General features: G+C 39.6%; 1 protein-coding gene across 1 annotated transcript in view; it reads left to right on the top strand.

The window, feature by feature from the left end:
* TSPAN12 (tetraspanin 12) overlaps window positions 1–25,279 on the top strand; it is a 30,785-nt gene that overhangs the window by 2,258 nt on the left and 3,248 nt on the right. The window contains exons 3-5 of the mRNA XM_009883676.1: window positions 13,698–13,772; window positions 18,365–18,472; window positions 21,352–21,495. Coding sequence (XP_009881978.1) covers window positions 13,698–13,772; window positions 18,365–18,472; window positions 21,352–21,495 — 327 coding nt within the window. The remainder of the gene's footprint in view (window positions 1–13,697; window positions 13,773–18,364; window positions 18,473–21,351; window positions 21,496–25,279) is intronic.

Consider the following 25,279-nt stretch of genomic DNA (forward strand, 5'->3'; position numbering starts at 1 on the left):
CAAATGCTGTTTCTCCTCTTGCATATTTGTTAAGCCCGTGTACCATATGAAGCTTGTTGTTTCAACGCTATATAGTTAGGAAAAACTCTCATTTAAATCTGAATACTTCATAGTTATAGAATAGTCATGCATTTTTTTTATTTCTAGATCTTAACCTTGCAATGTTAAAGTCAATGGGAACAAGTCCGAAGAGATGTTAGTTATGATGACTTGCATAAAAATAATAGATTAATGTAATTTCGTACCATATAATTATTTAGCTAGTAATCTTCCTTACATACTTTAAAAGGGCTTCGTACATAATTGTCTTTTATATAAATAGTGAAAGTATTAAAAGATGGTAAACTTACTAAGCCCTTAGTTTTTATGATAAGGTTATAAGATGATTTTCATAAAGTGTTTTCTATTTTATATTGGTGATGGTTTATGAAGTAAATTAAAATTAATTAAAGGACAAAAGCAACTGTATGATGTAGACCAATGCTACATAGTGTCTGAAAAAAAAAAAAATCGTTTTTGGTATCAGCCTTGGAAAAAGTCATAGCTAATTCAAAAGAAAAAGAAGTGAAAACTGGTTTTGGCCTCCAGTTTACTTAAACTGCCAGTGAAAATAAGAAATCATTTATAGCTTTTAATGCCATCTGGAAATAAATTATTTAAAGTGTGTTTAGGCACGCAAATTATACTAAATCAATACAAGACATTTCTATAATTTTAAGTTGCAATATTTCATTTTCAGGAGCCTGAGAATTTGCTCTTGCTAAGCAAACTGATAAGTAAAACTAAGTGATATCTTGCTAAGTATGTCATTGTCTTTGATTAATTGTTAAATGAATACAATTGTGTTATACCACAGAAGTATGCAGACCTAAGTCAATGCTTCATTCATCAGACTAATCAGAAAAGTGATGGATCAACAAAATGAGCTTTTGTACAACCAGATGAACTAAAAGAAAATAACCTTCACGTAAAACATTAACAACCTCTTCGGTCATGCTTTTAATCTTCTTTTTGAAGTACATGAACAGCTGTAATGACGGCACGCAGAGATACTTGGATACAAATCTTGACATTCCTGGCAGCATACTAATTGCTAGTGCTAATGTTAAGTGAATTGGATTTTTTGAAAATCTAATAAAGCATAAGGGCCATAAAATATACATATATGGTGTTAGATATTTTTAAAACATCTGTATACATTTTTATTTTCCTTTATTTTTGAAATTTTGTCTTGCAATTAAATGCTTGAAACCTTCCCAGCTTCACATGGGTCATAAATATAAATTGAACTAACGTTTACTCGGCTTCATAGTAAGAAAATATAACACCTCAGTCTTCTGTGGTGCATGCTCTGGATTATTTGCAGAACCAGCATTTTAAAGGTATTATCATTTAATTTTAATTGCTTCAGGATTAGGTAGTCCTGAAGCCTAGTTGGTATAAAGAGCCCACGTGTTCCTTAAGTGTCTATAATTCTGTTGTGTGTTGTGAATGACCAACGTCCTCATGTAGAAGTGGCTGTTTTTCAAACAAGATTCTTCAAATTATTTTTTTCAAACAGTTTTTCAAACAAGATTCTTCAAATTATTTTTTTTCAAATCCAGAACCATCCTTTGCCTCGTCTCTTCTCAGGCTCTGTACATTTTGGATTGTTTTTAAAGTCTGTTGTGCACATAGCCTAACCAAGAAAAAAAATCCCCCAAAGAACCAACCCCACATGTATGTATTCTTCAAGAATCGTAACCTTAAGAGTGTGTGAATTTTTTTGAAGGTCTTGCTTTATTAAGACAACAAGAGTAAACTCAGTTGCTTGACCGTGAAAATCCCACTGAAAAATATTTTCCTGGCTGGAGTTTTTATTGCACATTCTGGCATTTTTAACTGTGAATTTTCTGTAATTGCAGCATTCAAACAGCACAGGATTCAAATTTGTCTGCGTATGTTTTCACAAAGGGAAAAACTGTTAGAAATAGTTGATGGCCAATAGGGCAACTTTTACTGATTTTTTTTATCCCAAAGTTGGCAGAGAAATAAGTATTCCTCAAAGCTAAACGTTGTTAGACCCTGTTGGTGTGTGGTCAGCTTGTTAATTCACTTATGGCAGAACGTGGTTATAAATAGGAACTTGGCAGACTAAATTGTTAATTGAGTTGAAACACAACCAGACAAACCATCTTTAAACTAAACTGATCTTTTCTTTAAAAGCAGGCAAATATTTCATAAAGAGAAAAAATGAAATGGTACTATGTTTTGATTGAAAAGGTGAACTGGAGACATGTGACAAACTGAAGGTGAACGTGACTGTTCCACGTCGGTAGTTCTCAGCCAGCTAAATAAATAAATTTCAGCACTGCTTGGTGAAAGCAGTTTCTGTAAAGTCCATCTGAAGAATGATGGGGAGCCACTGGCTGTGTCACACTTGGGGCGGATTCTTCAATACCCGTACACCCATTTCAGTCCATGTGGATGCAGAGGTATTAGGGGTGATTAGATTTGGACATCTGCTATGTTGCAAGATATCAATAATTGCTAATGTCTTCCTAGAAGGGGCTCTTACTCTGTGTGAAATGTTAGCTGCTCTACAGTACCACAGCACCAACTGTTCTGCAGTACTTGTGCCTACAGTTGGCATGAATTACTATGAGTTTAGTGATAATTATTATTTTTTTTTGTCTCCTTTTGTGGCAGCATCTATTTCTGCAATAATGCATAATATAGGTTATCTGTTCTGTAATAATACAGGGTATTTGTTCTGACCCATGTGGACTCTTACCACAGTCACAGCTGCTCCAATACCTTGTACTAACATTTGGCACTGGAATTGTTATTTACCAATCAGAAGTATTTCTTCACCATTTAACTACTGAGCATTGAAAGGGAAGAAATAACTGACAAACATGCTTGGCGTAAACCTGTGCCGTTTAGATTTAGACAGGACAGAGACTGAGTTCATTTTCATATTTTGTGCCTTTTATCAGCAGCTCATTTAGGAATGTGGTGTGAGCAGGAGGAAAACAGAGGTTCACAGGATGGGTTGATCTGCCTTGTTGAAAGATGGGTTTAAGTGGATTTATAATGCTGTAGTACAAGTTTGATGAGAAGCCAGTACTGTGCTAAAACTCAAATTCAGACAGTCAGTGGGTAAGTAAGGGGCTGGACATTTAGCTTGCATTTTGAAGTGCTGCTTGTTTGACGTTCCACTTCTAAGAGAAAATATGCTTAAACTTCACTAATTTTTATAATACCCCAGGCGTTTCAGATAGAAGCAACTTTCTCAAGAAAATAAATAGAGCTTTTTTTTTTTAATTCCTTGTATTTCTAACTTTCAGTTCAAAGGTGAACTGCTTGAGGAGATGCCTGTGCTAATCATCATAATACATCATTTTGCCTTGAAGTGGGATAGAGGGTAAGCTTCTGTCCTGCTCAGATCAGGTTTTTTTAAGGTTCAAACAAATCATTAGTTTTTGAGATCGGTGTTGGTGATGCCACAGTGTCACCACAGATAAAAGCTGTGCTTTGTGGGAGCGGGTGCACGCTGCAGGGTTCCCAGCATGGTGGAGTGGACTACGTTGGTCCTGAGGTCCAGTGCCAGCCTCTCTGCCTGCCTAAGCATGAGGTGCATTTTGTTGACCTTGTCTCCTCCAACGTAAATGTACAGTGCTGTGTATGTACTTAAAATACTTTTTCAAAGGCAAGTGCTTTGAAACAGTGCCCAAGCGGTCTTAACTAGGCGACGGAGCTTACAGACGAAGGATACAAGTTGCCTGGCGTTATGTGTTATTGGGAGGCATTTAGAGATGGAGGGTGCTGCCCGCTGAACAAACTGCACGCAGGAGCAGCTGTGTATTTGAGCAGTGTGGAGGGAAGAGAGTCGGGGCGGAGGAGCACGACAGGAATTCAGCTGGTGGGAGTGTCTAGGTCTTCTTGTGAATGCTTGGCTTAAATCCAAATGTTTGTGGTGCTCACGGTGATGATCTGCTTCCTTCACCCCTGCACGGAGCAGCTGCCTTGAACACACAGCCACGTTGTACCAGAGTGGAGCCAGCACCGTACTATTTGGTGCAGTTATCCGGTGGCTCAAAGTAATTAGAAGTGTCCAGCCCCTTGAGAGCTATTCGGGGGAAATGCCTTTGATTTACGACAGCAAGGTTGGACAGTGTGGTTATGGTGCTGTCAAGTAAAATGTTGTGGTGTTTGGTTTGGGTTTTTTTTTTGCTTACTTCTGCAATAGTGAAGAGCCAACTCCCCATCCTTTTGGAAAAAGTGCTAAGTTGACATCTGTTGACAATAGTCGTTTTATGGTTCCAGTGTGTTTTCAGCCTGAAACATGCTGCTTGGACTTCTGTGACACACTTTTCACTGTGTGCTGTACTTTTAGTCTCACCTGATGAAGGTGACTACTTTGCCTGTTCTTCCAGATGTATGTCCTGAGTAGTGGTTTTACTAGGTGTCACCACGCCTGGCCTCATGATCCAAAACTTTTGGAGCGAGCCTTGTTCCTTTTATCTTCCTCGTTCCTGTTTTCCCCCATTCCCACTTGTTACACCGGTCATATTGCTTCCTCCCTCCAAGTTTTTGAAAGTCAGTGATGCCCAGGGCAGTAGGAGAGACTGAAGTGGCAGCCGAGCTGAAAAAGTCTCTGGAGTGATACTTCCTGGTGGGAAGGTAGTAATAGGAAGGTTGCTGAAGTGGAATGATGGAAGTGGGTACCAGGAAGCTATCAAAAGGACAGGGACTGATATGACAGTAGGTTGAAGGGACTGGGGTTGTTGAGGTTGGAGAGCTGGGAATGATACCAGGATGGGAAGGAGGGATGCTGCATCTTGACCATCTCAGCAGCTGCCCATCTTTTCTCAGTCAAGATGCAGCCCCCATCCTTCCCATCTTCGTATCATTCCCAGCTCCTCTTTTCTCGCTGCTTGTTTGCTCAGCTTTTTTTCCTCTGCTGAAAGGAATAGGGAATGGGAGAGTCCCTGAGAGCAAGGAAGGAGTGAGTGAGTAAACAGATCCATAAAGCCCAGCCAAACCTCCACGTCTTGTCTGAAACACAGCCCAGCCCCACCACTGTGGCATGCCTTGATGCTGTGGTTCAACTGCATTCTTGTTGCCACAAACTGAGGATGTAGCGGATGTCCTGTCAGGTAAATTAATCTCTCTTTCTTGCCTAATCTTGCCCTTTTGACTAATTAACCACAGAGACACTTTGCTGCGCGCACAGGGGCTGTGGTATGGGTTTTATATCTAAGAGCACTTCACTCGGAGTGGTAAATGTTTGAAGTGTTTCAGGGCATGCTGAGGCAGACTTATTGTGTGTATCAGCAGCAAATTGGTCTATTTTACAAGAAAAAAGATTTTCTTGACTAAAGAAGCATTTTTATGGTGTTTAATTTCCTTGGTAGAAAATAAAAAGGGAGTAGAGATATGAAGGGAGCTGTGTTTCGAAAATCTGTGCAGAACAGGAAACTTTAGTTTTTAATGTAAATCCTATGAAATAAAGGGAGAAAGGGGGAAGGGAATACTGTATGCCATGAGGAAATTATGGTCTAATGTCTATTTTTACCTATGTCCTGTTCAGTACTTTACCATGACCTTGCAATGACCCTTATTCTTGGGAGTTCATTGACTGGAGGTAATTGAGCCTTGGACAAATAAATCCTAATAATTGTCTGAAGTGTGCATTTGCTTATTTCCAAAGTAATACTTGTTTCCTTATATAAGCAAAGATCAACTGTTAAAGTAAAAATTTAAAACAGATCATTAATATCTCATGGAAGAATCAAGGCTGTGAACAAAGTTCTAACTATTAATAAATAATTTTGTTTAGCTTTTAAAAAAGCAAAGGGGTCAATCAAACGAACTTGGACTCATACCTTAGAAAATATAAATGCTCATTGCCATCGAATTTTGGTTTTGATTCAGAAAATTAGTTACAAAGGTTTGGGGAATAGTGGTAACTGTTCATATAAAACTCCACTCTTGCAAAGGTTACAGACTTTAAGACATTTTGATAAAATTTTGTGATCTGGGAAACAGAATCTAAATTAATAGAGATATTTGATCATTTTGCTCTGGAATGCATTTATTTTGAAGAACTGGATGGCATTTAGTAGCTACTGTTGTAAGTTGGTGGTTTCGGCCCATTTCCTTGTTGACTTGTGACTGCGTCTCTCACAAATTTCTGCGTTGTCAACCAAGTAAACCAAATTTTAAATCAGAATGACAAATGAACTGTTAATCCCTTCAGGGCAGGGCTCAGGGAGCTGGGGAGGGAGGAAGGGGGGGCAGGGGAAAGTTTGCGCTGTTGGAGTGGATAAACAGAGGATTTCAGTTTTCCATGCAGCTTGTCTGACTCCGTTTAATGAGCGTTGTTCCATTTTTAAAAAGTATAGCTGGATTAATCATTAAAATAACCTCAGTAGTTTTTAAACTAACAAAAAAGTAAAGGGAACCATAGCTTGTAACTTACTGAGGGAGGAAGGACTTTTTATTAGGTTTTGTACAGAAATAGTCTGGTTCCTGTTGGTGATCCAGCATTGTGGTGGTGGTCATCTGACATTTCTCAGGGTGCAGACAGATGTCTGGATGGCTTGTGTCTCAGAAGAACAAGGCCGACGCTCTCAGGCTGTTAGCCATTGAGAAATGCTATGCACAACCCTCTTAAAATCTTCTGGCATCTGTTTTACATACCATATACTCCAGTCTTTTAGAGATTCCCATAAGGTTTCATTCTGCAGCTGCCTTACCCTTGGAATCTCCTTCAGCCCCTGCCCTCCCCTCCCAGAGTTCTCCTTGTCTCTCTTGCCATGTGGACCACGTTGCCCAAGAAGGTGGTGTGAGCACCAGACAGCAAGTCTGAGGAGGCTGGGCTTGCTGATGAGCCACTCTCGTTTGCTCTGACATAAGGGTTGTGGTTTTTCTTGAGTCTGAAAGGGAGGGGGGGTTGTTTTTTATCTTCTGTGAGAAAAGAAAAACGCTTGGGAGGAGAGCATTAGAGCTTGAAAAAGTTGTTTATTAAATGAAATACAGAGCACATGAACAATGATTCATTAATAAGTACACTGATCCTTCAAAGAAAGGCACATTTGCTCAAAAATGGAAGGGTTTATACAGTCTTGTAGACTGGATCCTCCAAAAGCTGCAACACTGCCCATACTCTCACTGTTCTGCTCATGGCAGGGGGGCTGGAACTCGATGATCTTCAAGGTCCTTTTCAACCTAAACCGTTCTATGATTCTATGTTGGAACTTCCGACTCCAGTCGTTATCCCCTGCCTGCCATTGCCATTTGCTTTCATATACAGAATGCTCTCTTGCTTTCTCACTGTCTGGTAATGAGCTTAAGAAGCTGCCAATATTTCAGTATGTTGTATGATGGGATATATTTGTTCTCTAGAGGTGAATTTAGTAGACTGTGAAGCCTCCCTCGGGTTTTCTAGGATGACAGTGGTTAATTAGGAAGCTGTCAGAACAGGTGAAATAGGGTCCTAATCCCAGTAAAAGGAGCATCATGCAGGATGCAAACTAAAAGGTTTGGGAGAGTGAAAAGGATGAATGAAGCCACTGTTGTGCCTTTCTAGTTCTGATGAAATTTGGGTTGCCGCAGAACCCTGTCTCAGTTCGTGTTTTCGCAAGTTGCCTAAACTCTTGCTTCTAAATCAGACTTTCAGACTGCAAACACAAGCATCATGTCACATTTGGTATGAGCAGGATCAAGACAGCATGACTGGGGATGTGTCCAGGTTTTTGATTTTTCCTTGTGTATGGGCTGACACCCCACTGATTTTACAGGTTATAATAGCTGAATGCTGAGGAGGCATTCCACAGGTCCAGAGAAGTGGTGGAGTCACCATTCCCTGGAGGTATTTAAAAGATGTGTAGAAGTGGTCCTTAGGGACATGGTTTAGTGGTGGACTTGGCAGTGTTAGGTTTGCAGTTGGACTTGATGATCTTAAAGGTCTTTTCCAACCTAAATGATTCCATGATTCTTTTGGTCACTGGCAAAAAATTACCGAACCCAGCTGTGGTAGAGCAAAAAAACACGGTGTGGTACCAATTACCAACATATACGTACGTACATATATATACCAACGTGGATGGGTAAGAATGCTAGTACGGTTACCCTTACCCACCTGGACTGCTTGACACCAGAGCGCCATAGTCACTCATTGGTCACTAAGTACCCTAAGTCATCACATTTCTATGAGGGCTTCTGCTTTCAGCTTCATTTCTAGCATCGTGCTTACACTAGTTTGGAAGGGCACCCTCAGAGGACAGTCATGTGGTTTTTGTATCTGTGCCAGTGGGATTATCGCGGTGGCTGATAATAGGGCACTGGGTGTTCAGTGCAATAGCCAAGGCGATGTGAAGAAGACCACTGCAGGACAGTAGAGTTTTAACTCTGATTTTAATTTGCTAAATATAATTAGTACTTAATATTTCCACTGACAAAAAAAATAAATCTCTGATCTTCTGTGTTCGTGGAAGTACTTTGGAGAATTGTATTTAAAATGGGAACTGGAATGGGAGGAGGAGTAACATTTTCACAAACTCCCTCCATGTACTGTTTTCTGAAGTCCCAGTTTTTCCATCGTCCTGTTGCCATGTTGGTAATAGAAGGTTATTTTTCACCATTCTTTTCACCTGTTGCCTGAAAAGCATAGACAGATTATATTAAGTGATTAATTGCAGGAATTGTGTGGCATATTCAAGACAAAAAATGTCTAGAACTACAGTAAGAGTTTTGTATTACATCTCTGCAAAAACCCATAAAACATTGTGCTTTACGCTTTATATCCTCCCCTTCAGTTGCCCATGATTGCTACAAAAAAATCCCATACTCTGCAGGGTAGAAAGCCACAAGGGAAAGATTTTGTGTTGAGAAGCACCTTGTGTATGCTGTTGACCATTGCTGTCTGAACTGAATGGGAATTGTTGGAACAAAGACCTTTTAAATGAATGCAAAATATCTTAGATTCAGTAATAGCAATTTTGTGCTTGCGTTTGCTATTTTTATTTGTGTTTGTATCTGAATGGTTGAGATGATCAAGAACAAAGTGTGTTCCTGTAATGTGTTCCGTGGTGATGGTCGTTCACTTAGTTTGGTAGAACAAGCAGAATAGCAAAAAAACTGTCATAATTTAATTAGGACAAATTAATTTTGTAGTTCTGTTGTTAACCTTAGAGAGATAGGAAGACGTTTTGGGCATATGGTAGAGCATGTATGCTCCATATATGGAGTTTGTATCTTCTTACTGGATGCCACTGCTGCATGCAGGAATTTTTTTCAGACTAAAAGTTTTGATCCTACTTAGATAGTCCACACAGACCTTTCTAAAAATAGTTTTAAATTATTCTGATTTTTTTAATGTGTAGGTGAAAATACCATGTAGTGCTTTAGTAGGTTCTGATAGCCTTTATGCAGGTAGCTGTCTGAAAATGACCATCTGAATTAGCACAAAACCTATTTTTTGGTTTCTTTTTTTCTGTCCTTGACTATTTACTTCATGGTTACCTGCCTTCTGTAGTTGAATTTGATCATCATTGGATTTCCATTCCTTATGTTCCACTATCCCACTGTCCTTTTTGTCTTATAGACGAATGCCCTGTAGAAGTGGACTACAGTTGTCTGACTTTCACGAGAGCAGGACCTCTCTGGAGGCGGTTATAACTTGTAGTAGCTGATCTCACAGTGTCTCTGCATTGGCTGTGAGTGGGTTTTCCTGCTGTGGATGCGTGTAGAGGTTTCAGGGCAGGATGAGGATGTCAGCTGTGGTCACTCTTAACACCTGTGCCACACACACATGAAGAGTGCTCCGCAAAACAGGGTTTGGTGACTACTTAGGGAATATGCGTAATATCTTTCCTTGGCCCTTCACCCCCCTGTCTTTTCTACACCTCTTTGAAAGTGGTTTTTGTAGTAATGACTTTTGTTTTTCTTCCTCCTCTTTTTTTTTTTTTACTCTCTTGCACAAGAAAGAAAGGGGAATGGGATTCTCCTGAACTCCTGAGGATTTAGTTCCTTCACCTCTGTCTCGGGACTGATGTGCTGGAAAAATACAGCAGCTCTGGGGATGGAGCCACCCATACATACTCATCGCTGCTTAAAAAATCCAGGTGCTTCTCTAAGGTTCCAGGTACTAGAGGAGATGCTCCTGTTGGAAAGCTGCTTTACTGAGCTCCTGCCTGTCTGCCTTCCTCCCCTGGGGCCAGTGGTGGTGAGCAAGTTTAATGAGGAAGTTACAGGAGAAGCAATTTCTGCTAATTGTCAGCATCCATTTGACACTGCAGGGATGCTGAAGCTTAGGATCTTGGCCACATACATGTCCGTGACTCAGTGAGGAGCAGTAAATGTCTACTGAATTATTCTTTTTTTTTTTTGGCAAATATTTTTACATTGATTTGTTACTTTCAAAAGAGCATTTCGGTCATTCAGCTTCTTTCAAGGAAGCAATGTTTTAGCTTTTCCACAGCCTTACTGTGGGAAATCTTTCCATGAAGCAGACTCCGCTGCGTTTGTAACAGGATGAAGGCACCACTTCAATTTTCTGATGACTCGGCATAGTCTGACTAGGGAGAGAATGATAGTGATTACTGATTACCTACAAAAGAAAAGTGTTTAAAGTGATCGTGGCTTTGCATTACTGCTTGTAGATTTTGTTTTTTAATTTTATGATAACTTGTAGATATCTTTGCAAAACTGTTTGCTCCCTTCTATGCCTTTCCTATCCTACACTCCCCCTGCCAAAAAAGCCACCTGAAAACCAATACACAGAAAAGAAAAAATCAGTAGAAAATGTCACAGCAACGGCTGAGAGTGCTCTGAGGTGTGTTGTAGGAGGTGGTATCAGTGACCTGCTGGTGCGGTATTGAGGGTAATGCCCAGTGGTGTTCTTCAGTGAGCTAGTCTCCTTTACAAAATGTAGCCACTTGGCCCATAGGAAGAAATATTAGGCTTTGCTTCAAAACCAAGTCCCTGTTTCTGGCAAAAAGCAGAAGTGTGTAAATGGAGGAAGATGCATTTAGCATCCAAACTCCTGTGGGAATTTAAGTGGGGACAAGGAATAAGCATTGAAGCCAGTAATATTTTCTGTTTGGAAGATGGAAATTAGGGGTAATAAATGTAAATAATGGTTAGAGGATTTTTTTTTTTCCCCCCACACAACTTATATAGGAATTATTTGTTTTGCGAACCATTACATTCAGAGAGAGGTATAATATTCCCCTTCCGCAGCAGAGTGAAACTGAAGCTCCTGTGTGTGGGTTTGGTGTGCCTGCAGTTGCTCAGTTCCTAGAATGGGCTTTCATGTGTGTGTAAAATTTTGGGGTCTTTTTTTTTTTTTTTCTTTTGCCTAATGGGCAGATGATGTGCTTTCTCAGGACAGAAGGCTTGATTCTGCAGTGCCTTCATGTGTCCAGATGTAGCTAGTCAGGAGTGTTCAATTCCTGGCAGACTCAGAAGTGGTTTAGGGGTGAATCTGGCTTAATAGTTTTCTATCCCAAGCTATATTCAGTAACTGGAGAACATCTTGGTCTTGGCTCTCCTGTCTCCAACTGCTACCAGCAACTTTCTTAACTATATGCTGACAAAAATGAGGCGCTTTCAAATGTTAAGATTTGTGAATGAATGAAGTGTTACAAGGAACTGCAAATTAAGAGTTTTCCAGAGAATGTCACATGTACGCCCCCAGATCTATCGTTTTCACTCTGATCAGTGAGTTTTGCACAAGATTTGGGGATAGCAGGCAGTCCCAGGCTTGTTATTCAATTAGAGTGTAAAACCACCGACAGTTTCTTTGACAGCTGAGAAGTCAAATTTGCTTTTCACCTAAACATTTAGGTGTTCACCCTTTCAAAAACGTCGGTATTACGCATGATGTCCTTAAACATTTTTTTTGGTATTAATTGAAGACTTTAAGCACGCGGCATTCTTTCCTCCTTCCGAAGTGAATACATTGCAAAGCAGATTTTCACGATTTTTTTTTAAGAACCCTTTGCATAACTTGCAGGCACTACAGTGATAGTGGATACATTGTCTAGAAGCTTATTAATTTATTTTTTTAGAGAAAGCATCATTGTTCTTACGAGGTATGACTCAAATTTTTTTCCTCTCTTGGACCTCTGGAGGATGAACATACTGGTTATTGAAGGCCTATACTGGAGCTCTGCATGTACTCATACTGTTGATTTGTAAGGATACACAATGTGTTGCTCAGCTATAACGACTAAGAAGATGCAATGTAATGTGGTGGAGATGAGTAAAACAGGATTTCTTCTTTCAACATTATCTTTATTGATCAGACTTTTGCGGGGAGCAGATATGAGTACAGCTTTCTCTTGAAAATTCACATAGATATTTTTACATGTGTGTTCTTAATTTGGCTGTTTGTGTCTATAAGCCTAATTCATGGAGTTAGGTTTGATCAGCAAGTAGAAGTTAAGGCAAGACACTGTTCATTAGCTGTCAAGGTATCTGTGAATTACTCATTTCCAGACTGGGTGATTGAAGAAGATGCTATGTAGGTGACTGTTAAATCCTAACATGTGTGGATTTATAGTCTCTTATTTTGAATAATACAGCTTACTGACCTTTTAATAGAAAAAAAAATAATCACTTATCCTCAGTACACACTTTGTGTCTTTTATACCTGTCTTAGATAGATTACAGAAAGAAGTGACTAAATTAGAGGCCTGTCGGCATGTATGCTTCTAATGGCATTATGTATTTATTTGTTATATTGTGATGGTGTTTCTTTGATTTCCAAATAAAATAAAAACTCGTGAAGTCAGTAACTTTGTCTTGTGTTCTGAGAACAAGGGGAAGCTCAGTCCATTGACATGGAAGAACGTGTGGAGTCAAAAATGAATGGAACTGTACTTCTGCTTTAAATAAAAGATAAATGGGTTACTTCTAATAGATAACACCAGTTAAAGCAGTCGTAATTTCCATGCGGCTTTATCCTGAAGTTCAGAAAGGGTCTGTTGATGCTATGCAGAAGATAGTCCTTCTCTTTTTAAGTGCAGCAACCAGTGTTTCTAAACAGTCATTACCAAGACCTGTACAGCTTCTTCATTTATACATGTATTTTCTGTTTTTAAATAGTTCAAGGGTTAGATCTGGTAATAAACAAAGATATTTCAATCCATCTCAATAAATATTTGTACATTTATGCCTGACCTCAAATATGTTTGATAAGAACATAGCTTTCAAGAACCTTGTTTGCTTCACTCTTCTCAATTTTCTCTTTTTTTATTTTTTTTTCTTCCCCCTTTTTACTATTAGCATGATTTGGATATGTTGCTTGAATGGATAGAACTAAAAAAATATATTTATTTTTTTCCATGTATATGAGGGGAAAAAAGATTGTCGTCTTTGCAACTTTTGTAGCATAATGTGTCATGATAGCCTTGTACTCTTGGACAACAAGGAAATAAATTTATTTTCTCATTGTAATGTTTCATTGTAATGTTCATATGCTTCATGTTAAGTTAGTAAGAAATGTCACATGACTTAAACATTTAGAAAGTTTGCTGCATGAATCTCTCATATTTTGGTTACAAAAACGTATTTCAGATTCCATGTCATGTGAAATATTAATAATGTTTTGAGGTGTCCTTTAATATTGTTAAGTCTTTTTTTAAATTTTTTTTCAAAGTTACCCTGAATGTCAAAAATAACTAAGACCATTCTGGTTTCTGCAGTACTTTGGAAGCTTGCTTGTGATATTCTGTGTTGAACTGGCCTGTGGTGTTTGGACCTACGAGCAGGAAATAACGGTGAGTCAGAAAAGGAGGCTGCATTTTTTCAACAGAAGAAAATAAAGATTTCCATTAGCTAGATGTTTTCTAATTGCTGTAGTGTTTATCTTTGTTCATTATTCCGACAGCCTAATTTCATGTGACTGCCTTTTTTTTTTTTTTAAACAGAGAATTCTTCTGGGAAAGCTTGTCTGTCTGGAAGGTTCTCTCTGGGCTCCTCCCCACCCCCTCTGTATTTGAGAGCCAAATCCTGCAGCCCCTGATTTAAGGACTTTATTTTTTGTTAATTTTTGCTTAGGCAGGTTCTCATTGAAATCAGTGGAAGTTTTGAGGATAAAGTATGAAATTCAGGCTTAAGATAAGTATTTTGAGAGAGGAGATGTGAGAATTTGAAAGGCTTTTGCCCCCAGAGTTCTTCATGTTTTAAAGAGCTATAGCTGAGTGTACTATGTGGTAAACACAGTGCTCTTTCAATAGAGGACTTGCTGTCTGCCGAAATCTTCACACTGCCTCCACAAGCTATAAATGCCAGTTTTAAGCAAAACATGTCTTAGCTATAAAACACTCTTCTGTAAACTTGTGAAGAGGTTTTATCTCTGTCTAGTTTTTATAGCTGTACCAACCATTAATTTTCAAACTGAAGACTTGTAACCATCATGCAAGAAAATGGGTGAGTGTTAAGCAGGAATTAAACTGAAATGTTATTCTACTGGCTGCTATATCCTTGGCTTGTACTCAGTCTGGTACATTTTTATGATTAGAAGGACAACTATTTTCTCTGAGCTGCCAAGATATGCCCAATATACCGGTCTTTCCAACAGTGAGTAGCAATTACATAGCAGTAAGATGGGAGGGAGCTTTCTTGATATTTACACGGTACTGGGACCAAAGGAATTTCTGGCAGATCTGAAGTCTGAAGTTACGTGGCAGCACTCATTCCCTTGCGGTGCAGATTCCAGAGGCGTGTTCTAATATAACAGCGACTAAGGCTATCCCTTTACTTTAAATGTCAGCTTACGTTGACGCATTTTAAAATTGGGAATGCGGACAAGAGGTATGTTTCATCCGATGGGCACAGCTGCCCTCTGCGGGGGTTTTGCCAAGGCTGGCGGTTATAACTAACATCCATCTTTCCACAGAAATCTTGTCTGTGGAAGCTGCCTGAAATAACATAGCCTTCAGGGCACTGGTACATGCCTTCTCCTTCCTTCACTGTTCAGTTAGAACCTGCAGTTACGGTGTGTTTTAGTGTGACCCTCAAGCTTTCAGTTACCTGCTATGCTAGTGAAACCCAACCTTGGGGCAGTTTGATAAAAGCTGGCATAGCCTTACCATGTATTAAGGCACTAGTGATGCTGCTTCCCTGCAGAAAAAAAAAACAGCTGTCCCTGTACCCCTTTGCCAGAAGAAGCAGTGCTGAGCTCCATGTCTGCGCCTTCTGCAGTGGGTCACAGTGAACCCAGGTACTCCACGCTCCTCCAGTCCTTCCTCATTCTCCCAGGAGTTTGAGTGTATGAACATAAGCATGCAAATAGAACAGAAAAAAAAACTCTTTATCGTTTTGTCCCTTCTTCTCTCCCTTTATATACATTTTTTTTATATGTTATGCCCTGAAATACTGGGGTTTTTTTTTGGTTTTGTTTTGTTTTCTCTTCCCATCTGATTTGCTCTTCTTTTTCCTTGGTCCTAGCACTACTGCTCTTTGTGTGATGAGGTGGGCCAGGTTCAGGTTTCTTGCTGCTGAGACCCATAGGGAATGTGGCAATCTGGAAGACCGCAGTTGTTTTTCAGTGGTTCTTTCATGCCTGTGCCGGTCACTTCCCTAGAGTATGCTTTCTCCTGCTCTACTTGATAAAGATGATAAGACTCCCTCTTACGCCCATGGGGGGGACTTGATGTGACGTTGATTTCGGCGTAGCATGAAATCACACGAGCCCCTGGTAGGTTTCAGAGAATCAGTTGGCTTTAGCGTAGGTGGGTGGGTGGGTGGTGGTGTCAAAAATTTCACCGAGGCATAACCGCCTCTGCTGATCCAATATGGGCTCTCCTTGGCATGTGGACAAGTTGCTGTAAGAGTCTGTGTATAAACAATTTTCCTTCCAGCTCATGATAGCTCTCAGTGTGAAGTGTGCCTCATGACTAATTTATTCCACCCACAAGATTGAAAAGCCAGCGTGGGTTCTTGGCTTACTTGGGCATTGGTCAAGCTTTGAGACTCATTAGAAAAACAATAATGAGTAAGTAGAACTCAATGGCAAACGGAGCTTTGCAGAACTTATGCTAAAATCATAGCATCTCTGTTTTTTGTTTGTCTCCACAAAAGTGTTGGTGTACAGTCAAAGAAATGCATCTCAAGATCATGTATTGTGCACTACTGCATGCATGAGCTGATGGAAAGCTATTTAGTAGATACATGTGTCCTTAGTTTGACATGTTGGCATTCTCAGAGCAGTTAAACACACAGATTCCAATATCGCTCCGTAGCTCCAGAGTTCAAATTGCCTTCTTACAGTGGGGTTTAGTTTGTTTTGACTTGCTTTTAATTTCCTTCTCTCACTTCTTGATTTTTTTTTTCTTGCTTTCCACTGTTTTCATAAAGAAGTTGGACGCCTTGTGTTTCATGCGTAACCTTGGACTGTATTCAACTCAAATAAGATAATAAAAAAATAGTCTAGCAAATACGAGCTTAATTGCAGCGATAGCAAATATTATCCAAAGAAAGCAGAGTGCTAACTTCCAATGCAGTAGAAAGAGAAATGCATTGATTACAAACCCATATTATTATATTATAGTGACTAGTGTAAATGTTTGCAGTAGAAATATTCTGTGATGCTGTTTTTCTAAGTAGTTTCAGTACTCTGCTGATAACAGTTTTTTCATGTGGACAATTGTGAGTTCAGGGCTTTATAGCTTAAGGAATAAAAATCCTGCTAAGTGAGAGGTGTGTTAAATTTCTGGGATATTATTAATATATTCATAATATTTGAAGCTTTACCACAGTGTCAAAATTGTAGAATAACTTAGCAACTGTAATGAAATATTATCAAATTTTCTTATTTGGATTACAGAGTCAGGCAGGCCATGATTGTCCCTATATTTTGTAGAGCATCTTGCACGACAAAAAACAGGCTCCTTGGGAAGTACTGTGATCTTTTTTCTTAGATAATATTTATTGCTATTTGCAGAATGCCCTTAGCGTTCACTCCAAATTGAATGGGGTTGCTAAGTCATGGCTGCTAGAGTAGGTGGGCTCCCCAGCCCTCCAAATGAAAGTTGATATTGCAATTGTGATTTCTTTCACCATGACTATTAAGGCTAATGGGGACAAGGCAAAACTCAGCATGAATGGTACGTGTGCCGAGAAGGGCAACTGCAAAGTCTTCAGCTCCTTGTTTTAGTTTGGCATGCTGAAACGTGCTGCTGAGCAGAAGTTACTTATTTTGACTCTTAAGTGCATTGCATGCCAGGTGCCATAGCACTTGCTTCTGTTGTTTCTAACAAATTAATAATTGAGAGTCATAGACTGACAACAGAGAGCACCAGCTCCTCGCTTCTGAGGAGTCAGATATGAATCAGAATGGTTTAGGTTGGAAGGGACCTTAAAGATCATATGGTTCCAACCCCCCCTCCCATGGGCAGGGACACCTCCCACTAGAGCAGGTTGCTCAAAGCCCCATCCAGCCTGGCCTTGAACACTTCCAGGGATGGGGCAGCCACAGCTTCTCTGGGCAACCTGTTCCGGTGTCTCACCACAGTCAGAGTAAAGAATTTCTTCCTAATGTCTGATCTAAATCTACCCTCGTCCTGTCGCTACGCTCCCTGATAAAGAGTAGAAAAGTACTTTTTGAATCCTTCTTTCAGAAGAAAGGATTTACAGGGCCGTAAGTGTGTGTGGAAAAAAGTTCACGTGGCCTCATTGCCTGAGCTTTCTTGTTGCTGTCCTTGAGCAAGATACTCAGTCCTAGTGTATTCAGGATATCTGTGTGTGGGACTCCAGGCAAAGCCAGAAAGCCACTGAAAAGACTCTCAGGGTAGAATTCATCTCAAGCAATTTTATGTATTTAGAAGTTAGATGTTTAAACCTAAGTTTGTCACCTTAGACAGTGAAGTGGATTTGAGACTTCCAGGGAATGATCCATCTGCTCTGTTTAAAATATTTATCTTGAGATGAAATGAATTGCCCTGTATGGCTGCGTATTTTATTGACTAAGAAGACACCAAGGAGATACCTAAACTGGGGCAGACAAATGCCATCCCTTATGACTTGGATGGGGCTTGGTTCAAGTTTTAGGGCAGATAAAAAAAAAATAATCTGGTAATGATATAATCAAATTGTACCCAAATGTCTCTGAATATCTCCAAAACGCAGCTCCTTTTCCAGGGCACATTAAAAAAAATAATTTCCTGATGTTTTAATAAAGACTCCTAAAGTTTCAACACCGTAAAAATTGAAGCACTTGTTTCCCTGTTTTGCTTGAATACAGCGTTACTTTGGTCATTGCACTGGAAAGATCTCAAAATAGATCGGTTGCCCTGTGGCTCCAAACCCAGAATTCCATCTATTCTATCAGCTTTACGTTGTGTGAATCACTTTTCTTTCTTTGCTCCAGGTTCCAGTGCAGTGGTCCGATATGATCACGCTGAAAGCCAGAATGACCAATTATGGCCTACCTAGGTACCAGTGGCTGACCCACGCTTGGAATTTCTTCCAGAGGGAGGTAAGATGACAATTAATTCATGAGCTGAAGTAATACATGCTTAGTAAATGTTATTTATCTGCTAAAGGAAAAGGTTTGTTTTTAAGTGAATAGGTAAACGCAAGTTCATTTTGTGTGAAACCCTGTATAGTGATGGTATCTTTTAACATCACTTGATATCCAACTCTTGAGCTTTTGTAGGCCCTAAAGACATTAAAACACCAAAAACCCCCAATGTTACTAAATTCAGTTAAATTGCTGACACTGTCTTCTCCTTTGCCAGTAAGGTTAGGACACCAACACCTTTTAGAATTATTGTAACATTCAAGAATATGATGTATGTAAAATTAAAAATCTGCAGGTAAAGTAAAATAAACATTTCTGTATGCTATTTCAATATTAAACTGTGCTCTCCTTCCTGTGTGCTGTCTTAGTTTCCTTTCATGGGGCTGTCATGGTTAAAATATGAGTTTAGCTGGAGTTGAGTAGGAAGGGAAGCTCCTGAAAAGATGCCAACACTGTCTCTTTGGCTGAGGTAGAGAAAGTGATCAGGATTTTTATTTCCTTTTACCCGGGTGGGTGCGGGAAACAAAGCAAAATGCTGCCTTGTGTATTCACAGCTTTGCCCTCTGGCCTACTAAAATTCAGAACTGTTTTTAAAGAATGAACTATTATGTTACAAAAACATGGAACTGCCCAAGGTAAAGCCCATTAACTCCAAATATGACTCACGTGCAGGAAGAGAACTCTTTAAATGCCTGTCATTGTGCTGCCCTTGTTGAAATGTTGAAATCTATCATTGTTGCACAGATTTCCTGTTTATTTAAACATTTCCTGGCAGCACTTGGATAGTCTGTATTTATACTAAAACCTGAAAGAAGGAGTGAGGACTACACGAGGTTAAACATCCCCCACTCTCCCCAGCCCCCTACTCTGGCTGTGCAAGTGCTCTGTGAAACAGGGTAATCCTTCATATGCAGCTAGTATTTGTGTTTGTTCTGTACCTGAGGTAGTGTAATCAAATGGTCTCTGTGTCCCTGAGTAGAACTTATACTGTATCCTGGTTTAAATGTATAGGTTGATTAAATTAAAAGCTACTTCTTATCCTCCTGGTGGTTGTTGTGTCATCATAATGGCTGGTTTTAATATGAATATTAGTAATAAAACTTCAACTATGCCTTAACTCTTCAGGGGAGAAAAAAATCCGTTTAGAAATTAGATTTCCTATATTCCTTCTCTGACTAGAGGAATGATGTGGGGAAAGTTTGAAGTGAACTGAGAAGGCTCTTTTACAGCTCCTAGTTAATTGATGGGCTCTCATTTTTATTCTTTCTGCTCATAACTCAGACAGTGGATGTGTGAGCCTGGTATGTGATTTATGCTTGAATGAGCACTATGCTTAGGACCCTTCTTCAGTCAGCATTACAATTTTTTTTCCTAAAGAAAAAAATTTGTAAAGAAAAAATGTAATTACAGTTTTGTTCCCACAGATACACTCCTGATCAGCTTCGTGTTCTTTCTTCTATATCTTTTAACATTTGATAGAGATGGGAAATGTATTTTCCCCCCAACCCCTTGCTCATTTAGTATTAGAGTTGTGACTATGCTAAGGAAAGATGGGTTGGGTAAATTGGAATTGGGAAGGAAGAACTGGGTGAGCGGAAGAAAAGATTTGAGATAAAGAAAAGGATATTCAATGAGATTGTCTTTGCAATTACAATAAGGAGCCAAAGCTTGAGCTTTCCTTAGCAAGTCCCATGTTGGGAGAATTTTGACTGACTAATGAACTGATAAAAACGGAGACATTAAAGCTGTGGCGAAAAAGGAAGAAATGAGATTTGTAAGATGACTGGTGATGTCAAGGTACAATGTGTGCCAGCGTGGTGGCTGGGCACTGCTCTGCTTGATTGTGGCCGAGGATTGCCATGGTACACACAACTCTGACGCTGAAGTGGGTCAGGGGGGCAAAATTTTCCCAAGCCTATGGCTCAAAGGAACCAGGTGATGAATTACAAACACTCAGGCTGGTACTGGAGAACATCCAGACAGAAAAAAAGCAGCATCCTGTTCCTGCAGCAAGGCTTTTCTTCAGTCATATCGAGTCCCCATCCAATGCTGAAGAAAATCTAATGTAGCTGCTTCAGCCTTTTTTTATGTGCGAGCAGCCAGGAATGTGGTAGGCTGGTTGTTTGGCTTTAAATCTCTCGGTGTGCTTTGCAGAGGAGAAAACAGGTTGTTAGTCCTGGTGGTTTTTATAGCCAATTATGGCTCATCTGCTTTACAACTAGACTTTCTACTTTTATGATTGATTCTGTTGCAGTGTTTATTTTAGTGTGATACTCCCTCCTTCCATTTTCCTTTTTTCCTTTCAGCATTTGTGATTTCTATACCTTTTTGCTCACTGCTTTCATTTTTTTTTTTTTCTGTATTCAGATAAATCTTTTTCTCATGTGGTTTTCAACAGATAGTTGTAGCCTTGCAGGAACAGTCCTCACTAATAAGACCTTAATCGTCATTTCCTACTGCTTCCTTCAGTTGTTCGTTGGTCACCCTTTTGACATGAAATTATCATGTGTTAGTTCCTTGTAGTAAGGATAGCAGAATCACAGGGTAGGACAATTACTGTGAAGCATCCTTTGAGGGAGCGGTGGGATTTAAAGGGCAGAGCAATATCATTGGCTGTTTCTGAGGTGTTCATCGGTCACTACAATACATTTTTCACATTGCTTTTATGTCGAAGTACGGCAGAAGAAGATACATGGAAGCTCTTGTAGATGTTTTTAGTCCTACAGAAGTATTTTGTAAGTTCTTAATAGGAATTTATTTAGCTTGTTTGATCACCTACTTTTATGAAGAAGTAGCATCATTATTGCTGATCTTGGCTAATCCTTCCTTTGCAGTTTAAATGTTGTGGGGTGGTGTACTTCACAGACTGGCTGGAAATGACAGAGATGGACTGGCCGCCTGACTCCTGTTGTGTCAGAGAGTTCCCAGGATGCTCTAAGCAGGCACATCATGAGGATCTCAGTGACCTTTATCAGGAGGTAAGAAGAAAACCGTGGGTAGTTCGGAACGCTTTGTACGTTCTTCCTGATCCAGTCACTTTCCAGACTCTTCACTTGCAGTGCAGCAGTAAGGTTTGTAGAGTAGTTGTGTTTATGGAAAGTGTTTATTTATGTTTATTATTTATTAGTGTTGAAAGGGAGGGGAAGGAGGGAAGAAAGAAAGAATGAGCGAGCTCACCCACCTTTACCTGGAAGTCAGATAACTTAGTAGCAATGCAGTTAACATCTTAGATATGTTTTATATTGGTTAGGTTGGAGTTGAAGTTTGCTCTAGTCAAAAAATAAAAAGTTAGTTTTTGTGTACTGTCCAGTGTCCACCTTGGCAAACTAAGAGAAATTCTACTTACCCTGTGGTAATGAGGGCTCTAGTGGTATGTATAGTGAAGGATGCTTTTCAGAAGTCCTTTGGAAAATGAGAGGTCTCTTGTTATCAGGGCTTGTGAAAGGAGGCAGGTAATTGAGTTGCTCTGCTGTGAGCATGCATAGAAACTTTGTGTGAAAATGTTCTTTCTTTCTAACTGCTACATTACAGCAGGATTATTATTTTAAGAGAATAATTAAAAAAAAAAAAAGGCTTAAAACCAGGAAAGAACCTGTTTGAACTCAAAAAGTGGGCAAGGGGGGAGATCATGGTAGCAAGTCATTACTGTTCTTAGGGTGAAAAGTATATATAAAAAAGTAAACGTATTCTCTACTAAAACTATTCTTAACTGTTCTCACAAAAGAGTTGTCCAAAGTCACCTTTGTCAGGAAACTGCTACCTGCCTTTTTTTTTTATGCTAACAGATCTTTGAAGACCTTTAATTGTGCATTCAGTAATATTGGAATGACCAACAGTCCAGGTAGTCCAGTAGCGACAAAAAGCCTGTCTCAGCCAAGTAGTTAGGAGGCTCTGAGAAGAGGTGCGTTCTTCATTTGTGTGTTTTAAGAGTAACATAGGGTGGATAGGAAGGAGGACAGGCCTGAGAAGCATGCGATCACGTGCTGCAGCATGGACATTTCTCTAGTGGACAGCACAACTCTGCATTATGGAAGAACACACAAAGACCCATTTTATCTTATCCCAGTCTCTTAGTGCTGTTCAAGACTCTTTCTTACAAGAATCTGTTATGTGGCTCTTGTTCAGGAGCTGTGGAGAGATACCTCTGAAGCAGGGGAGATTCACTATATGAACAAGCCAAGATGAGTGTTAGCTGTTGCCAGGAAACAATCAAATTTTGACAAAATGGCATCACTGCCATGGAGTGATTTGCTGGATTTGTATGGCATTGATTCCATGAGCAGAAATTATATAGTCTATTCCGGACTTTCAGACATCCATCCTAGGCCTTGTGTGCTTCCACTAGGAAGAGAGAAGGTAGAGCTGCCAAAAGACAGATGCCTCAGAAGGCCAGTCTGTGCTAGGGAACCTTAAAGACAGTGGCAGAGGCTGTTTTCTTTCCACCAGCTACTTATAGAGCCTCACCTGCTTTATGACAGGGCTTGCAGCACTGGTTACACTTTAGAAGTGTCAGTCTCTGAATGGGAAAGTCAGTCAGGCTTCTTCTGGGCACTGCCAATCTCTTACACATTCTTGAAGAAGAAAGAACTGTGGCTCACTCTGCAATAATGGTTGTTTTTTGTAACACCATTTCCAGTATTGATACCATACAGCCCAACTCTGCTATAAAGAACCCTCAAGGAGCATAGATGTATGGAAGCTGCAGAACGTTAATTTGTCCTGAGCATCCTTCCTGCTTACATGAAAAAGCAAGAGTATGTAAGCAGTGTCACTCAATAAAATACTATTTTTTGAGCTCAGGAAGCTTAGAAATTTCTGAGAAGACACGAGTGTCTTGTTGAAACTGCAAGGTTTTCTCATCTCTTCTGCTAACATTCCATTTCCACAGCTGTATTCCAGGAAAGTGGTTCTCTGTGCGCTTTGTATGTTCAGGTTCTTTTGGTTCTACTTTGAGAAAATGAATAGCCAAAGATAATGATGGTGTAGAACATAAGGGCTCTGTTGAGACGCACTTGATAAAAAGAAAGGCTGCCTGACTTTTTTTCTGAAAGAAACCTGAAAAGCACATTTCTGTTTCTTCCTATCATACCCTAGAGCATTTTGGATGGATTCAACTCTTAGCAAAAAATTCTTTTTTGTTGTCCGCTGCAGAATCTGTTCCAAAAAGGGACAGGATGTTTCACTATTTACAGAAATACTCCATTGCTCTTTGAGATATGTACAATATTTGGTTGGCAAAATACTTTTTTTTCCATGGTGCTTGCCTGTGGATTGTCTCTCAGGCTCGTCCAGTATACTTGCTAATATGTTTATCAGTATCATGGAAAACCAACTTACACTTGCAAGGCTAATCTGTCTGACTTCTGCTTTGGAGAATTGAAGGAGAAAAGCTTTTTTAGAAAGTGATTCAAAACCAACTTGCCTACTCTGGTGGTTTGAGAGGGAGCCTGATGAGATTAGCCTCGCTAGCCTAAAATTGGCTTATGCAAACACTTTGCTAGTCCATTCTGGTACTTCAGAAAAATTCTTTGTAATAATTCAGACAACTGAAGTTTGGCTTGGCTGGGATTGATAAAATGGTTTTGTTGTAGCTGTGCTGTAATTTTCTGCTGGGGTCTCAGAGCTTTCTCTAGTCGAAGGTAGAATCCTTCACAATATGATTTTTGTAGAAAGAAAGGTGGCTTACTCATAGTTCTGCCTGAGAATAGTTTTGGCAGGAATTGCATTTCTACTGGTGGATTTTGAAAGCTATTTCTCAATGTGTTAGTTTTCTTGGACTAGTTTTATTCTGATGAGCTTCACCTTTGGTCAGTTCATGGAGCAGACTAACATTGGAAAGAGCGTGGCTGGGAGGGAGGTGTGTCAGATGTTGATGTGGCCTTGGAGGTTCATTGTGGTCTGAGGACAAGGGGAGCTCTGCCCATCTTGTGATCGGGAGCTGTAGCCTGAACAAAATTATTGCTAGGAGTTGGTATCTTCAGGAAAATCAAAATTGCATCTTCAATATGTTTTCTTTTGTTTCATAGCATAATTTTGAGTATACTCCAAATTTGAGTATGCAGCAGATCTGTTAAACATGCTGATGGCTTATCTTTTCTACTCTGAGAAGTGCCTTATTTAAGAACTGGTCCTTATTCTGTGATGTTGTAAATCAGAAGTATATGCTTTGTTTCCATTTTAAGACTGAAAATATAAAATGGCCTTTGTAATAAATATGAATCAGGCCTTTAATCCAAAGCTGTGTGGGAGTTTGAAGCTAATTCTTCTGAATGATTGCTGCAAAGTTTTATGCTATTTTTGAGTTGTCAACAAGAGCTCCCTGTTTAGTGACAAACTTCTACTTTTGCCGAGGAAAGTATATTTATGTACTCTTTAATTGCCGGCAACTGACTATCAATGTGTGGCATAAGCAGAAATAAAATGCACGAATGTGAGGATAACAGGGGTGGCTGGATATTTCTTGAATTTTAAGCTGATTTTGAACATGTATTAGAGCAGAACTGTAGGAGCATCATTAAATGGAGGGAGGCAGTCTGTCTAGATTGGGCATAATTTGTCTCAGTTATGTGTCTGTACTGCAGGAGATGTAGGCATTTATGTTACTGCTCTCTGTTAATGGATGTTTCCTCTAGGCAACAAACAACTGAATTTGAATACTGCTGTGGGTGAGCATTTTTAAATTGTGACCAGCATGTACCTTCATCCCTTAAAGTTATTAAAAGTATTAAACTGCAGCCAGTTTCTCTGTAATTAAAAACAAAT

Source organism: Charadrius vociferus, unplaced genomic scaffold (genome assembly GCF_000708025.1).
Source record: "Charadrius vociferus isolate BGI_N301 unplaced genomic scaffold, ASM70802v2 scaffold43, whole genome shotgun sequence".
Taxonomy (NCBI): Eukaryota; Metazoa; Chordata; class Aves; order Charadriiformes; family Charadriidae; genus Charadrius; species Charadrius vociferus.